Raw genomic sequence first — 18,715 nt, forward strand, 5'->3', positions numbered from 1 at the left:
AAAGCCAAATTTTCAGCATCATTCCTCCAGTCTTCAGTGTCACATAATCCTTCAGAAATAATTCTAATATGCTGATTTGCTGTTCAAGAAACATTATTAGTCAAATTATTTTTCAGTTTGTTCTACAATCACATGAACCTGTTATAGGGACTTCTGTATTACAGACTTGGCACAATGTCATGTGTATGGTAGGAAATATTCAATGCATCTCAAAATAATCTTTTTTTCCATGATAGCATACTTTCTGATTGTATTTTGAGCTTGATTTTTACAAAGTGTTGATTCAGAATAAACATGTAAGGGCTCGTTCTGTCTGTACGTCACAGATGGCCACAATACATCAGAAAACAGCATGTATTGGAACAATCCTCCCGGGCCTCTTTTACATTCCATCAACAAGGCAATTCTCTCCGCGGGTGTCTGGCCTCTCTGCGTAACAACAGTCCGTCACATAATTGTCCTGTAGTTTCAGAGGAACAAAAGGATGTTTTAGTGGTAATAGATGTTTAAACCATGTTTTACAGGTTTACGATGGATTTGATGTCCACTGTGTATTCAAAAGAAAGAGACAATTTGATTTGTGGAAATAGTTTGTTTGCATCACGTTCAAGCATCTGTCCATACAGGAAGAAACTTTTTCCCTGTTAAACACTTCTGTGCAGTTTGATCATATTGATTAAATAATTAAAGAAATAAAAATAATTAAATACTCAATTACATTGCATTGTAACACTTGTTTTAAAATAAATACTGTTGTTAATCTAAACTACAATGTACAAATGATAAAATCTGGCTAAACAACAAATAACCCTAAAAGACAAACAACACATAGTTAAAAAAAACAAAAAAAAAAAACAGTCTTTTTAACTATACTACTGCTTTCCACAGTAATTGAACAGTTTTCCGACAGGTGTCAGTGTGCGTGTGGCCACAGAGTGAATCACGCACTGTATGGCAGCGATGAAGCGCTGTATCTCGCGAGATTTGAGTCGTTGGTCGTTATTTGAAAGATGGCTGCGGAGGCGCGTTCAGTGACTGAGAGAGACACGGCAGACGGGTGAGAACCAACAAAAACACACTTTATTCAATGAAAACACTGATGATATCAAGTAATTAAACACATGAACAGATCTACATTGCAAACCTGTTATATTAATATCGCCTTTTAACGCATAAACAACATGGCAGCACTCAAGTCAAGTGCTGTAACGTTAATGGATTGATGGTGTTTTCACGATCTCTTGTTTAACGTTATTTGCTTTTTGTCCCCTGTGATCTTTCATTTTATTAATTTGATGTTTATATAATGAACATAATATAGATATTTCTTACTGTACATAAACATGATATTACCTAATTTACCCTTAAGGTCCTTTCCAAAACAAAAGATTCGTTACTCTCATTTCATTCTATTCGTATATGTTTATGTAACGTATGTATTATGTGTCAACCTCTGTTGTGATTTGTTGTCATTCATCAGAGCTGTATAGGTGCTGATGATCAGCTGTACAGTAAATAATGTTTATATATAGAGGTCAGTGGTGTTGATATGCAAATGTGGGTTGTGATATATGACCCCTTAAAGAGTTAGTTCACCCAAAAATGAAAATTCTGTCATTTATTACTTACCCTCATGTCGTTCCACACCAGTAAGACTTTCGTTAAACTTCGGAACACAAATTAAGATATTTTTGTTGAAATCCAATGGCTCGGTGAGGCCTCCATAGGGAGCAATGACATTTCCTCTCTCAAGATCCATTAATGTACTAAAAACATATTTAAATCAGTTCATGTGTGTACAGTGGTTCAATATTAATTATAAAGCGACGAGTATATTTTTGGAGCGCCAAAAAAACAAAATAACGACTTATAGCCTATAGTGATGGCTGATTTCAAAACACTGCTTCAAGACGCATTGGAGCGTTATGAATCAGCAGTTCGGAGCACCAAAGTCATGTGATTTCAGCAATTGGCAGTTTAGTTGCTTCCCAAACGATGCACTATACACATGTAGTGCATGTACTACATGTACTCATCCATGTAGTGCGTGAATTGTATAAGTTTATTTTGTCATTTAACATCGGAGTCTGATATCCTCTCTACGTACTACGTAATTAAATATGTGACAGTTGCGTGCATGAAGTGTCCAACATTCCACACTTCGTTTTTTCCGTTAATTTAGTGCATCATCCGGGTATTTAAATTGGACTTTTTCATTTTGGAATTTTCAGTGTGAACGCACTACTTTCACTATTTATACTTAAAAACATCATAGAATAGTGCATAAGTACGCGAATTGGGATGCACTTTCTGACACGCGATCTGAATCATAATTCGATACATTGATTCATAATACTCCGATGCTTCCTGAAGCAGTGTTTTGAAATCGGCCATCACTAAATAAATCGTTATTTAGTTTTTTTGGTGCACCAAAAATATTCTCGTCGCTTTATAATATTAATATTGAACCACTGTACTCACATGAACTGATTTAAATATGTTTTTAGTACATTAATGGATCTTGAGAAAGGAAGTGTAATTGCTCCCTATGCAGGCCTCACTGAGCCACTGATTTTGACAAAAATATCTTAACTTGTGTTCCGAAGATTAATGAAGGTCTTACAGGTGTGGAACGGCATGAGGGTGAGTAATAAATGACAGAATTTTCATTTTTGGGTGAACTAAACCTTTAAAGAATAAGTAACCTATCAGTTCTGGCAGTTTTTATATCTCATATTCTCACATATACAGGTGCATCTCAATAAATTAGAATAACATGAAAACTTTTTTTTTTTTTTTTTTTGGGAAATTTAATTCAAAAAGTAAAACTTAAATATATTCTAGATTTATTAGACGTAAAGTAAAATATTTCCAGACTTTTGTTTTCATTTTGATGATTACAGCTTGCTGCTCATCAAAATAAAAAAAATCAGTATCTCAAATTATTAGAATATTTCAGGGCTCAACGCTAAGGATTTTTTGAGCTCGCCCGGTCAGGCCAGTGGTTAAAATTTTTACTTGCCCTGCCAAAATTTTCACTGGCCCCACAATAAAAAAAATAATAATAAAAGAATAAAAAGAAAAGAAAAGGGGCCTTTAAAATAAGCCTAGTTATGTTTTTTGTTTTTGATACATGCAACCTTAATAAATAAGGTTATGACACCCAAAAGCTACTAAATTAACTCACTTAAATTTTAAATATTGTTAGACAAGTAATCAAATTACAAGTAATGGCAAAAATAGCCTAAATACAACAGAATTAGGGCTGGGGGATATATCGCATTCAATTGTCACGCGCATTTCGTCAGTAAAGCCGGTACCCTGATTACCGCTAAATCGCAATCACCTGCTTTCAAATGGAGCGGCATTTAATAGACAGAGCCGTAGATCACTGATAAGCCACGCAATATCGCGTTCATTATCGAAGTCAATATATATCTCCCAGCCCTAAACAGAATAAACATAAAAAACATCTTTTTAGGTTATGTAGGCTTAAACCTGTTTCAGGTACAAAAATTGTAATGTATACTATAAACTATAGATTAAACTTTATTAAAGTTAATCAGTCAAGAGCAGTTACTGATGCATAAATAATGTTTTGAAATGATTTGAAAATATTGTTATTTGAAATTATATAAAATGAAAAGATGCTTTAAATGTGAAATTAAACCCGCCAGTAGGTGGCAGCAAGTCCGTGTTAATGAGTGAGTCATTGAGATTCAACTGATTCATTCAAACGGCCGATTCATTCAGGAAGCGTTGCTCAGAGACACAAAACAATGCTGTGGACTGTGTTTGGAACTATTTTTGTTGGCAAAATAGAGCGAAACAACCGATTTGGTGTCTAAAATGTAAGTCACTTAATATAAACTGCTTGTTTATTAAACTGTACATTGTATAAAATTAGTAATCACTTATATTTGGATAAAAATGGCAATCTTCGTGTAATATTGGTTAACTATATTAAATTATATAAATATAAAAGACATGCAGGGGCATTTTGCCCCATGTCTTGAATTCTGGGGGCATTTTAATAGACTAAATCATGCAGTGAAATCGTGCACTAAATATGCAGGCGCACTAGTTTAACCTACTAGACTACGTCACGTAGTGCATGCGTGCACTCAATGGGTGTGTTTTTGTTTATTTTGTGTAAAGTGAGGGACATACTCTGTAATATCAGCTTGTTAAATCAACAATTACAATATCATAGACGATATACGCACATCTTACAGCACTGGCCCGATCGGGCAAGTGACAGTTCCGTCTACTGTGAAATGAGGGTAAGCCACAGAGGGTCATTGCTGAAAGAGCTGGCAGTTCGCAGAGTGCTGTGACAGAGCATATTCATGGAATATTGACTGGAAGGAAAAAGTGTGGTAGGAAAAGGTGTACAAGTGAAAGGAATGACCGCAGGCTTGAGAAGATTGTCAGGCGAAGCCGATTTAAGAACTTAGGAGAGCTTCAAAAGGAGTGGACTGAAGCTGGAGTCAGTGCATCAAGAGCCACCACACGCAGACGTCTTCAGGAAATGAGCTACAACTGTCACATTCCACGTACCAAGCCACTTCTGAACCAAAAACAACGTCAGAAGCGTCTTACCTGGGCTAAGAAGACAAAGAATCTATGGGGTATTGTTAAGAGGAAGATGAGAGACACCAGACCCAACAATGCAGAAGAGCTGAAGGCCGCTATCAAAGCAACCCGGGCTTCCATTACACCTGAGCAGTGCCACAGGCTGATCGCCTCCATGCCACGCCTCACTGATGCAGTAATTCATGCAAAAGGAGGCCCAACCAAGTATTGAGTGCATAGAAATGAACATACTTTTCAGAAGCCTGACATTTTTGTTTAAAATATCCTTTTTTATTGATCTTATGAAGTATTTAATTTATTGAGATGGGTTTTTGTTAAATGTGAGCCAAAATCATCACAATTAAAAGAACCAAAGACCTTCAGTCTGTGTGCATTGAATTTATTTAATACACAAGTTCCACAATTTGAGTTGAATTACTGAAATAAAGGAACTTTACTTAACCACGACACTCTAATTTATTGAGATGCACCTGTATGTGTTTTTGCAGCGATTCTTCATTTGGAGATCTGAACACAAACATGGAGACGGAGTCATCCAGTGGAAAAGAGACTATGGTATGATGTTTGACACATGAGGAATTATACATTATGCATCTTTAAGTCAGCATAAGAAATTCAATAATCTAGATTTGAACACTCATTCCTTCTCTTATTGTGAATGATTTACATTATTTCACATATTGCTTATCATCTTAACTGTTATTTTAGTATAATTTATATATTTTGAATTAGCCTTTATGTTTATATTTTTTTAGTTTTCATTTAAGATTTAGTTTGGGCTGTTAAACGATTAATCGCATCCAAAATAAAAGTTTTTTTACATAATATACAGTATGTGTGTACTGTCTATAATTATGTATATTTAAATACATACATACATGTTTTAAGAAATATTTGTGTGTATATTTATATAACTTGTATATATAAATATTTTATATATTAATATAACAATTTGTTGTTAAATATATACATGCATGTGTGTGTATTTATATATACATAATAATTATACACAGTACACATTATGTTAACACAAACTTATATTGGATGTGATTAATTGACTGCACTGTTAGTAATTTTTGCCATTTTATATATGTTAATATTTTTATTTGGTCAGACTTTAATTTATAGTCAAATTCTCACTATTAACTAACTTTTAACTATTACTTTTTCCTCAAACTCTTAATTACTGCTAATAGTTAGTATGGTAGTTAAGTTCAGGTATTGGGTAGGATTATGGGATGTAGAATATGATCATGCAGAATAAGTTATTAATATAAAGTAGTAATAAGCAGCCAATATCCTAGTAATATGCATGAGATGCTAATAAGCAACTAGTTAATAGTGAGAATTGAACCCTAAACTACCTTTATTTTCATGTAGCTTTAATTAATTTCAGTTTTAGTAATTTTAGTACTTTAACGAACTTATTTCAGTAAGTTAAACATTTCATTTATTTAAGTTAAAGTTTTTATCTAATAATAAATATGTATTTAAAGTATGTAATGAATGTAATATGTATGTAAAGCTGAATATGAAATATATATATTATTATATTATATTAATAGTTCTCATTTTAGTTAACAATAACTCTGCTTCTTAATCCTCTTTTGAAATCAATTCCCTATGGATAAGTATAACATTTTGTATATAAAAAGCCCTAATACCTCACTGAATGTCCTGCATTACTTGGAAATGTCACATTACAGAAGTCAAACGGCTAAAGAATGTGATGTTTCATGGTCACTTTCAAGCAGGTTTTCAGTACAACTTAACATCGTGTTTGTTTGGGTCCTCAGGACACGGCGGGTGACAGTTCTGAGGCGGCGGACGCACAGACGGGCTCTGGAGACGATGAGAACGGCCGTCAGCTGGGTGATGTGGAGCTGCAGTGTGCGCTGTGCATGAAGTGGTTCACAGCAGACACGTTCAGCATTGACACGGCGTGCGTTGGTCTCTATGATCTCCTGGCTTAGATGGACGGGTGTCCCACATGCATGTACTTATGCTGTCTGTTTTCTCATTCCTGCAGAACTTGCCTGCCGTTCATGACCAATTATGTGTTTCACTGCAACGTGTGTCACCACAGCGGCAACACGTACTTTTTGAGGAAACAAGCAAGTGAGTAGATCTGTTTGACTTGCTGAATTAGTGTTGCATACTGCTGTTTGAATTGTTGCTAGGGATGCACCGATTTTTAATGGCTGTTTCCGATTGCCAATTTTTTTACAAGCAAATGGCCTGATTCTGATACCAGTTGCTGATTTTTATTTTTTCTTCAAGCAGATTTTTTTGTTTATTTGCTCTATTACAGGCCAAACTGGCCTAAAAGAATTAGTTCACTTCAGAATTAAAGTTTCCTGATAATTTAGTCACCCCCATGTCATCCAAGATGTTCATGTCTTTCTTTCTTCAAAAAGAAATGAAGGTTTTTGAGGAAAACATTCCAGGATTATTCTCCTTATAGTGGACTTTACTGGGGTTCAACGGGTTGACGGTCCAAATGTCAGTTTCAGTGCAGCTTCAAAGAGCTCTACATGATCCCAGACGAGGAATAAGAGTCTGATCTAGAGAAACAATCAGTCGTTTTCTAAAAAAAAAAAAAAAAAAATAATATACTTTTTAACCACAAATGCTCGTCTTGCACTGCTCTGTGATACTTCAATACTTCCGCCTACGTCATGCGTGACCTTTCCAACGTGATTACGTAATGCGTGGCACATGCAAAAACAGCAGATGAATGAAAATGCAAATACACTCTCTGACAGTAGGTGGCGCTTATGGATCAGCAGAGAGAATAGATGTAGCATTTCCTTGGTTGCAGCACTTTGCTTATAAAGAGGAATAGAAAATGCCATCAAAACTATTCTGAAGATAGTCAGTTCCCTTTAGAGACGCATTCATGTAAACCACCACCCCCAATTAAATATTTATGTTTCTCTTCCTCTATTTTAAGCAGCAAACAGTGATCTGGTACAGTATTTTCTGTGCTCTCCTCTCTTTGCGTCCGTATTCAGCGTGTCCTGTCTCTGGCCTGTGTTAACGCCGTGTTTACAGACTTCATAATATTTCCACACAAATGACATTTGGGAAATGACTATTTGTTACGTAGGTTGTGTGAAGTAAAGTACATCAGTATTACAGTCAGTATTTTTTCCTCATCTTTATTATATCCACAGATCTGAAGGAGATGTGTCTCACTGCTTTGGCAAATCTGACATGGAGGTCCAGAACTCAAGAGGAGCATCCCAAAACAATGTTCTCTAAAGATAAGGTAGACTTTCTGCTGAAGTTAGCTGATTGTAGTGCCATGTTTTTCACACATTGTGGTTTCAGTGGTGTTGTTTGGTCTCTTGTAAAGGACATCATACCTTTCATTGACAAATACTGGGAGTGTATGACGACCCGTCAGAGGCCTGGCAAACTGACATGGCCAAATAATATTGTCAAAACTATGGTGAGTAATTGGTTTGTTTCAGAGATTATCTTGATTCTTAATTTTTTGTGTCTTGTAATGTGGTTTATTGAGTTTTATAAAGGCTGACTTGTGTTGTTTGGACTCAGAGTAAAGAGCGTGATGTTTTCCTGGTGAAAGAACATCCAGACCCCGGCAGCAAAGACCCTGAAGAGGACTATCCCAAATTTGGTTTGCTTGATCAGGTGCGACCCATAACACTGTTTAAATTGTTTTCCTATTTTATAGGCCGAGTGGTTATTATCAGTTTTGCTACGCATTTTGGAAAAGTATGGAATTTGAGCAATTCCAGGTCCGGATATTCCAGTATGAAAAAAAATGAATGTGCATGTGCCACTCACACCAGCAACAGATAAAGCTGTGAAACATCATCTAAATCAGACTGTACTTCACTGTTTGGTCATTGTGCAACATCAAACCACAATTACAGTATCAAACCGATGTGTCAGAGGTAAAAATAAGCAGTTAATAAAGCATTTTAGGTTCTTCATCATGCAAGCACGTGTTATCCCTTTGAAAAAAACATTGGAAAATATTTACAGATGACTGTGCTATGTACACAATAGAATGCAAAAAAATAAACAACCGTTTGTTAAATGTGGATTGAAAAATGTTCAAATTAGAAGTTTGAGTCTGGAAAAGTATGGAATTTTTAAATGAAAAATATAGAACTTCTGTATAATTGAAATAGAATACTGCATACTTGCATTATATTCTTCACATACCGCATAATAATTTTTGAAAAGTAATTATAATTTTTGCAAATCAATATTATTTGCAGGTAAATGTAGTAGGTCAATTTCTTATAGTACAGTATACATACTACATAAATTGTAATAGAGTAATATGTTACAATGTAAACAAATAAAACATGTTTTCGGTAATTAAAATAAAGCTAAAATAAAATAGAAATATTTGATAAAGCTTAAATTAAAAAAAAAACTTACATGAAGATGTGAATGAGAACTGAAATAAATACGTTTAGGTACTAAAAGCTATATATAAATATTTTTTAAAAACTAATAAAAATGACAAAGGCACAGAATTACTAAAACTTGAAAACTTATAAATATTAAATAAATGGTATTTCAAAATATGGTTACACATTATAATAAAGTTTATTAGTTAATTAAATTGGAATAAAATATTGATATTGGTATAAAGATTGGAATAAAAACCTAGTGATTGGAATAAAATAAAATATAACCCTAAAGATTGGAATAAAATAATAGCTTAATGCGAGGTTCATGCTGTATATTGGCTTCTCTATTTTTAAAAATAGTATAAAAAATAGTATGCAGTAGGCTGCAATAGACATTTCAAACAGTATTATTATTTCACATTGGTATGACCTTATATTGCAGGTTCAGTGCAGGGAACAGTTAAGTAGCATTTTAATCCAGTCTCAGCAGACCAATCAAATTAACAATCAAGGGAATGCATTGCATTGTGGGATACAGTACTTGATGGGTTTGATTTCTTACGAACATACAGTTTTGTTTTTTGTTTTTTCTAATCTTAAAACTACTTTTAATACTTGTTATATGTTCTGTGTTTGGTTTTATTCAGGATCTGGGCAATATTGGGCCGTCATATGACAACCAGAAGCAGATGACGACCATCACAGGTGCTGGAGGGTTGAACGGTGAGACAGGCTGCTCTAGACTCTAGAAATTGATAAAGTTGCATATTTAAATCTCAATGCTGAGGGAGTTCCTTTAAAGCTGTGCGTTGTATTCCAGGTGGATCAAGTTTTTCAGGTGAATATGGGTAATTTTTCATGTGGCTTTTGAAATCGAAGGCTGATGTTTGGTGCTCCTGTAACTTTCCCTCGCTTTGCATTGATCTTTGCGCTCTTGATTGACTTGCTTGCTCCTTTTGGGCACTTCCCCTCAATCTGCAACCTGATGTCAGCACTAATTCATGTTTCTGTGTGCTTGCACCCCCTCTCTTCCCTGTTAGACAGTGAAATCTAACCGTCATGGCTTTTGGCACATATGAATGGACTGAGGCATATTGCTTTCACATTTTATCGTTGTGTTTGTCAAACGCTGTGACCATTAGATTGAACTCAATCCCTGATCAACACTCAGCCGGGCAGCTCTGTCTGTAAACTGCTGTGAGCATTTGGGTTCGGGCTTTAAGTTAGTTTTGGATGATCAGAGCATGTGAATCAGGCTGAGGTTGATTCTGCGTCATCAGTTTTTGAATAGAGGTATGGATCTGTCACAGGTGGGCTTCCTCCAGCTGCTACAGGAAAAGGCAGAGGAGCCAAACGCAAACAACAGCAGCAACAGGATGGAGCAACTGCTGGAACGGCCAAGAGAACCCGCAGGTACGACAACAAGCACATCTTATAGTCGACATGAAATGAAAATTCACCACATCTGTTTTGTAAATGCTTGTTATTGATCTAATTGTGAATGAGTGACTTTTTCTTTTCTTTTTTGACCTTGTAACGTTTCATCAAAATGTCATAACTGGATCTTCTGGTGAAAATGACAGACTTCTCCAATCATTTATTTCTCTCCTCAGTCGAATGCAAGCTCACATCCATTAATGAGTCCAACACCCACATTTCAAAATCAAATCATTACAACTTTAAGAGATTTAATTATTCTCATTGAAAATTGGTTAAAAAACAAAAAAAAATTAACCAAAACTTTTACTTCAGCAGGTAACAAACAAAAACCAACAAATTTTAAAATTTAAAAATATATATATTTTTTTAAATGTGAAAATATTAAAAAAATATTAAAAACATTGAAAAATATTTTAAAACAATACATGTACATCTTATTGGATTTTTCACCATTGTGCCCAAAAGTTTTTTTTCACTGAAAATGTACAAGGTTTTTGCACTGTACAATTGCACTAAATAATTTATAACAAGACATTGTTAAATTTATATACTATTTTGCAATTCATTTCAGTTAAACATGGTAAATATATTTAACGCAATTAATGCAGCTGCAGCATAAACAAACACCCAAAACACCTTTCGCACTTGAACAGAAAAATAATTTCAAAATGCCTGTTTTTGGTGAGTATCCTCATAAGCACACTCTTAAATGAGTTAAAAAGTGTTAAATGAACATAAAGAGTTGAGGAAAAACTGATGCATGTCAAATCTGGGTCATGTGCGTCAGGTCTTAAAGTGACAGCAGCTGTCTATGTTGTTAATGGTAATCAAAGAACAAAAGAAAAAGAGAAAATTACTCGCTGCTCTTGACTGAATAACTTTTGTAGCTTCAATAAGGATTAATCTGTATTCAATTTATAGTTAATGTGAAGATAATTTTAAGTTCACTTAAATTAAAGTTAGATTTTTTTTTAAAAGCCTTTTAACATTTTTAATTTTGAATGGCTATCATTTATGGCTAAAATAGTGGTCAACCGATATGTGTTTTTCAGGACCGATGCGATCAAGTAGATCGACAACCGATATTATGAACCGATATATGTCTGGTGTAAAAATTACAATTAATGCCAAAATTTAAGAATAACAAGGGCTCTAACAACAACTTTCTTTGAATGCTTTTAAACATATCTTTAATTCTGAGAACTGTTAATAATAACATTAATAATAATAATAATAATAATAATAATAATAATAATGACATAAAAAGTGCAGGGAGCACCCAGCAGCATTCTGTAAACATTTTGTAAAGCTTAAAGAAGTAAACAACAACAAGCAACAAATGAGTTCTGACAGAGGTGGCTGCATCAAGGCCAAAAAGCGCATTTCAGAATTAAATTATTTTATCCGCAAATCATTTTTGAAAATAACTGATATCGATAACCAGAAAAATGCTTAATATCGGCTGGGCCAATAATCTTTGCTAAAACCCCTTGGCTAAAATTGAGCCCCATTTAATAGAGACATCAGTATCAGTGATACTGGCATTCATTAGAAAAAAAGATAGCATTAAATGCATATTTAAAATATACCGTCTTTATGTTGTTTCTAAATGAATTTGGAGATTCAATTTGAAATTAATACAATATAAAAAATACTTGTAATATGTGATTCATTTAAGTTTTACTCTTTGTTTTAGTGACCCGCTGTTCTCAGCGCAGCGCCTGCCGCCTCATGGTTACCCTCTCGAGCACCCCTTCAACAAAGACGGATATCGCTACATCCTAGCCGAGCCGGATCCCCATGCTCCTGATCCAGAAAAACTGGAGCTGGACTGCTGGGCCGGGAAGCCCATCCCTGGAGACCTGTACCGTGCGTGTCTGTATGAGAGGGTGCTGCTGGCACTGCATGACAGAGGTACATGTGTCATCCAGAACATCCAATCAAAACAATCCTTGTGAACAATGGTTTACTAATGAATCTTTTTGACTATTTCAGCTCCACAGCTAAAGATTTCGGATGACCGCTTGACGGTGACTGGAGAGAAGGGCTACTCGATGGTCCGAGCGTCTCATGGGGTCAGAAAGGGCTCATGGTATTTTGAGGTCACTGTGGACGAGATGCCTCCGGACACTGCCGCTCGACTGGGCTGGTCGCAGCCTTTAGGTCTGTCCTGTAACAACACTGTGTTAAGCCTGCTAACAGTTATAGAGGCCTACTGAACATATACCCCATTTTTTTTATCATCTGAAATGTGCTGCGACTTATATATATATAATGCAATGAACAGCAAGCATGCAAAACATGCAAAATATATTTAGATTTTTGCTGTATGAGAGAGATACACTACTGGCCAAAAGTTTGGATTTATTTTATTTTATTTGTTTTTAATTTTTTTTTAAAAGTCTGTTCTGCTCACCAAGGCTTCATTTATTTGATCAAAACTACAGTAAAAACAGTAATATTTGGAAATATTATTACAATTTTAAATGGCTACTTTCTATTTGAATATATTTTAAGATGTAATTTATTTCTGTGATCAAAGCTGAATTTTCAGCATCATTACTCCAGTCTTCAGTGTCACATGATCCTTCAGAAATCACTCTAATATGATGATTTGATACTCAAGTAACATTTATGATTATTATCAATGTTGAAAACACTTAATAAAACTCATTAATATGTTTTTAGGAGTCTTTATGAATAGAAAGTTCAAAGAACTGCATCCTTTGTAAATTAGAAATGTCTTTACTGTCATTTTTGGCTAATTGCTGAATAAAGTATTAATTTCCTTTTTTCTTTTTGGACGTGTATCACCATTTCCACAAACATATTAAGCAGCAAAAACTGGTTGAAATCAATGTTTTCCACATTGATGATAATCAAAAATGTTTCTTGAGCAGCAAATCATCATATTAGAATGATTTCTGAAGGATCATGTGACACTGAAGACTGGAGTAATGATGCTGAAAATTCAGCTTTGATCACAGAAATAAATTACATTTTACAATATATTCACATAGAAAACAGTTCTTTAAAATCATAATAATATTTCACAATATTACTGTTTTTATGGTATTTTTGATCAAATAAATGCAGTCTTGGTGAGCAGAAGAGACAAAAACATTTTTTAAAAATCGTAATTAATTTTGCAAACTTTTGCAGTATACTTGAACCCAAGTTTAGCTCATTTCCCACATGCTGGTAGTTAGGCTTGGTGTTTATAATGGATGGCACTATATTTTGCTTATACTTATTTTTTTATTTAATTTCTGTACCATTAAATTTTAAGTTTGTTGTGAGGTGAGGGAAATATTTCAGATGCGATTTATCTGTGTTTTTTTCTCTCAACGATGCAATTTTGACTTGGTGTGACTTGTACAGCAATATGTATTTACAGTGTTCATCATATGTCTTTTATCCCAGGAAACCTTCAAGCTCCTCTGGGTTATGATAAGTTCAGCTACTCGTGGCGCAGTAAGAAAGGAACGCGCTTCCATCAGTCCATAGGAAAGCATTTCTCTGATGGATACGGGCAGGGTGACATCTTGGGCTTTTACATTGAGCTTCCAGACGGGACCGAAACTGCCAAGGCTCTGCCTGACACGTACAAGGACAAGGTATGATCAAATTGAATAGTTTATTCTTTTACTTTAGTTTTAAAAAAAAAACAACAAAAAAAAAATTATAGTATGACTTTTACTTTTAGTTCATGTCATCTATGTGCTAGTGCTCTCCTAAAAGATCAAATGAATTGTCTAATGTCATCTTAAGTGATTAATATTGTCGATTCTTCTCAAAGGCGCTGATCAAATTCAAAAGCTACTTGTACTTTGAAGAGAAAGATTATGTGGACAAGGCTGAGAAGAGTTTAAAACCCACCAGTACCAGCCGAGTGAGTGTTTCATCGCATTGAATTCATGCACTCAAAATATTGCATGAATGATGCCATCACTGATGTTTCATGTTTTGGTTTTTAGATGATATTTTTCAAGAATGGAGTGAATCAAGGTGTGGCCTATGAGAATCTGTTTGAGGGGATGTACTACCCTGCCATATCCCTCTACAAGAGCTGCACGGTACGAAAAAATGGGGGTGTTTACATGACAACGTTTTCAACTAAAAATCATTTATTAATCATTTATTTGCTCGACAACAGCATTTTGGGGGCCTGAAAATGCAAAATATTGAAAAAGGATTTCAAAGTGAACATTTTTGAAAATGACATCATCGTCTCTGTGTAAGCTACAAAAATGCAAATTTGTGAAAATGGCGACGTCATGTGCATGCATATTAAGTGTTCAGTCTATAGAGATGCTTGAGGACAACCAAACAACAATGGCGAACCACATGACTGTGTTTGTGCTGCTGTGAAGATACTGAGTTTATCAGCTCTTCTCCAGCAAAGTGTAAATTTACAGCACTTTATTGCATCATCTACGACCAGCAGAGATGCATTATTTACCCTTATCTTGAATTATTATTTTTTTGTATTTTTGAATGCATATGTGCGCAAGCTTGTAGTGTTCCTTACATCGCCATCTACTGGCCTGACATGCATAATACAGCATTTTCAGATCTTTTCTCAGGATCCGTGTGAACAGGGATCGCATGCAGAACTTTTCAAAAACGCAAAGGAAAAATGTTTCCTTTTTATTACGTTGTTGTCTTGTAAACGTACCTTAAAAGTCCGATTTTGCCAAAGTAAACAAAATATTTAAACAGATATTCTTTGTTGATATGCCGTAGGAAAGAAACTCTTTAATGTTATAACTTTCATCTTATTGTGGATCTTACTTTTTATTATGCACAACCACAGGTTTGGGGTCAGTAAGATTTTTAATTGTTTTTGAAAGTCTCTTCTGCTCACCAAGACTGTATTTATTTGATCAAAATTACAGTAAAAACAGTAATATTGTGAAATATTATTACAATTTTAAATAGCTATTTTCTATTTGAATATATTGTAAGATGTCATTTATTCCTGTGATCAAAGCTGAATTTTCAGCATCATTACTCCAGTCTTCAGTCTCACATGATCCTTCAGAAATCATTCTAATATGCTGATCTGCTGCTCAAGAAACATTTAATATTATTATCAACGTTAAAAACAGTTATGTGGCTTCATATTGTTGTGGAAAAGTTCAAAAGAACAGCATTTATTTGAAATATGGAATATTTTATAACATTATAAATGTCTTTACTGTCACTTATAATCAATTTAATGCATATATACTGAATAAAAATATTTAAAAAATCGTATTTACCCCAAATCTTTGAAAAAGGTATTATATGTGCAAATTTGTCCTGTCTGCCTGTAACTGTGTCTGTGGATGATGCAATTTCACAGCATCACAGTTCATGTCCTTGTTTTGATTCGACTCACATAACGTGAAGTTTCCTCCAGTCTAGCTAAGCTATATAAGTTTGACACCCCGGCTATAAAACTGTCATTAGTTACTCTGTATAAACACTAGATGGTGCAGTATGAAAGAGTCGAGATGCAATTGAAAGCAGCATGTTGCACATCTATGAACCAAAACTAATGTGTCCATATAACCGTTCATGATGTTTCCTCTCTCCAGGTGTCTGTCAATTTCGGACCACACTTTAAATACCCACCAAAAGACATCACGTATCAGCCAGTAAGTATGAAGTTCCTTTCCAATTAGTACTGATTGATATATTCGTATTGTTAATTGCCAAAATAAAGGCATATTTCTACTTGGGCTCTGAGTTATGTATGTTGATATTTTGTTTACACCCATTAAATCATTGCAATACCACAATAATGGTTCATTTTAAGCTGAGACAGAGATGCTTTGTCTGGAAAGCAAGTGGACTACACCTTATTATTAACGGCTTTGGCGCAGCACTTTAATTCTAGAGAAGACATTAATACTGCAGATGACGTAGTGTTAATATATATATATATATATATATATATATATATATATATATAATGACATTCTAGGGAAGTGTGTGCTTCAGACTTTATTGGAACAGTCTGGGAATGGCCTTTGCTCTTGCTTTTTGGCCTTGAAATGTTTTTGTAAAATAATAAACATTGCAGTGCATTACTTTGTTTTGTTATATATGCAGTGTTATTTTAGTATCGTTGAGATAATATTATAATTTTATAGTTCATTTTTTTTTTTTTATATATATATAGTTTTTATAGATATATTTTCTGTTTTAATTTTAATTTTAAGGGGGACGCTACGGGAAAAAAGTTTTTTCATGCACCTGTCAGTTTTAAGATTTTGCACTTTTTGGCTTTTCATAAAGGGTTTTTTGGGACTGGTGGAAAGAAAACATCCAAAATGCATGTTTAAGTGTATATTTTATAGCACTTTATGTATTTGCATCTGTAGATTTCAATTATATTAAATATCTTTAAAGGCCGTTTTCTCAAAATTATTTTTTTTCCCTCCTGTTCTAAGTCAGAAATATCCACTTCAGCAGACCTTACATACACCAATCTTTACAGTTTTATTTATGTCTATTTTCTGAAGGTTTTTACAGAGGGATTTGTTGATATCTTTTTCCTGATTTTATACATTTTATTCCTAAAAAAAATTATGAAAATGTACTTATTTTCTGATTTTTATGTTTATTTTTTTATAAAAATAGATATCCAAAATTCCCTCAGTAAAAACCTTTGACTTTAATGTCAAAAACATGAATTTTGAACCTGACTTGATCCAATATTCCGGTTTTTGTTCTAGAAATGTATGGAAATTAGCGCATAGTTAATTAGATAATGCCTCATTTGCATATTTAAACATAACATTTCAGAAAACTTGTAATACAAAATTGTTATCAATTAGCTGGGGAAATATGGTTATAACTATTATTTCATTTTTTTTTACCCTATTCACTTAAAGATTTAATTATTTTGTTGTATGTTTTTGTCATTTTTTTAATTTTGTTTTTGTATGCATATGCGTGTGTGTGTGTGTGTATATATATATATATATATATATATATATATATATATATATATATATATATATACACATGTGTATGTATATATATATACACATGCACATACATATATATGCTTTTAAATGAAAATTATGAAAAATGACTCTTCCTTGTGTTCATTTAGTGAAAAGCACTAAATAAAATAAGCATTATTTATATGCATTATACTTTCTATAGGTTTTTACTCTCTCTTTACTTGGCAGCAATGACTGATCATATTGAAATGCATCACCCTTTATATGCCATTTCAGTGCATATACATAAATATCAATACTTTTTGTTTTGTCAAAAATATACTTTTTAGCTAAATTGCCCAATGTTACTTTCTGTTTTACATAATTAAAGTAATTAAAGTTTTGAACTACTGTAGGTTATTGCACCTTTCATTGTTTTAATGCTCATGATTGTCATGTATCATCAGATGAGTGACATGGGTTGGGGTGCCGTCATTGAACACACGCTGGCCGACATGCTGTACCACGTGGAGACAGAAGTAGACGGCCGGCGGAGCCCACCGTGGGAGGGTTGAAGCCTGAGTCTCTCCACAGAACACAGACTGTCTGATATGAATAAAGCTGAAAACTATTCACTCATGTTTTTCATGCACCATTCTCAATGACTTAGCAATGTTGAAAATATTTTATTAAATCGTTTGTTTTGTATCATTACAGTTGTACCCTGCCCTTGTTTTTCATGCAGGATTTAGAGGGTTTTCCTTATAAAAATCAGCATGCATGTCTCATACTTCAGTTTTCTTTTTATGACACATCATAGTGCACCAGAGCGTGATGTTGATAGATGAATCCAGTTAGATGATGAAGGGGCGGTGTGTCTTATGCAAGTTCACATTACTCATTACACTTCCTCATACTGCGGATTATGTTTTATTTCCTTCATACAGCATCCTTATAGTGGTGTTTTTTCCCTCCCATAACACACATTAACCTGTTAAACTCAGACGTTCAGTTGTGATAGTGTTCTCAGACATCATGGGTTTCCATTCATGGTTTTTTATCTGTTGTTTATTTGTTAATTGGTTTGTAGTCATGCAGATAGATGTAAAATATGATCTCTTTTTTTTTTTGTAAACCATGTTTTATACACAAACTTGTTTTAATAAAGTTAATCTAAAGGATTATGGCTTTAACCATAAATGTATGTTTCTACACTGTTACAATTCAGTATTTATTTATGCAACACCCAGACAATTTACACACCAACTTGGTCTTTTATTTACAAATTTAACATACAAAGCATCTTAAATCTTTAATTTTTTGTAATATGAAAGTATGAAAAGTTTG

At 33.9% G+C, this 18,715-nt stretch overlaps 1 protein-coding gene across 5 annotated transcripts; it reads left to right on the forward strand.

The window, feature by feature from the left end:
• The first annotated feature begins 997 nt into the window (after positions 1–997).
• ash2l (ash2 like, histone lysine methyltransferase complex subunit) lies at positions 998–18,543 on the forward strand. 5 transcript variants are annotated; one of them, XM_067398968.1, is made up of 18 exons: positions 1,004–1,057; positions 1,481–1,534; positions 5,085–5,151; positions 6,393–6,538; positions 6,626–6,714; positions 7,773–7,867; positions 7,955–8,050; positions 8,158–8,253; positions 9,638–9,713; positions 9,793–9,828; positions 10,301–10,403; positions 12,127–12,344; positions 12,426–12,593; positions 13,854–14,047; positions 14,230–14,322; positions 14,408–14,506; positions 16,013–16,072; positions 17,836–18,543. In XM_067398968.1, the coding sequence occupies exons 3-18, from the start codon at positions 5,116–5,118 to the stop codon at positions 17,941–17,943; spliced, it is 1,713 nt and encodes a 570-aa protein (XP_067255069.1). In that variant the 5' UTR covers positions 1,004–1,057; positions 1,481–1,534; positions 5,085–5,115; the 3' UTR covers positions 17,944–18,543. The 5 variants fall into 5 exon arrangements, with proteins under 5 accessions (XP_067255066.1, XP_067255067.1, XP_067255069.1 ...); XM_067398965.1 differs by lacking the exon at positions 1,481–1,534 and having other exon boundaries at positions 998–1,057; XM_067398966.1 differs by lacking the exon at positions 1,481–1,534 and having other exon boundaries at positions 998–1,057; positions 9,811–9,828.
• Positions 18,544–18,715: the final 172 nt, after the last annotated feature.

Source organism: Chanodichthys erythropterus, chromosome 10, assembly GCF_024489055.1.
Source record: "Chanodichthys erythropterus isolate Z2021 chromosome 10, ASM2448905v1, whole genome shotgun sequence".
Taxonomy (NCBI): Eukaryota; Metazoa; Chordata; class Actinopteri; order Cypriniformes; family Xenocyprididae; genus Chanodichthys; species Chanodichthys erythropterus.

Excerpts from the sequence above, each read along its gene's own strand:
- ash2l (XM_067398963.1), top strand. The coding sequence starts at position 4,532 with ATGAGCTACAACTGTCACATTCCACGTACCAAGCCACTTCTGAACCAA. Across the intron at positions 9,829-10,300 it reads AGGTGGATCAAGTTTTTCAG|GTGGGCTTCCTCCAGCTGCT; the intron begins GTGAATATGGGT and ends GATCTGTCACAG. Across the intron at positions 14,323-14,407 it reads AACCCACCAGTACCAGCCGA|ATGATATTTTTCAAGAATGG; the intron begins GTGAGTGTTTCA and ends TTTGGTTTTTAG.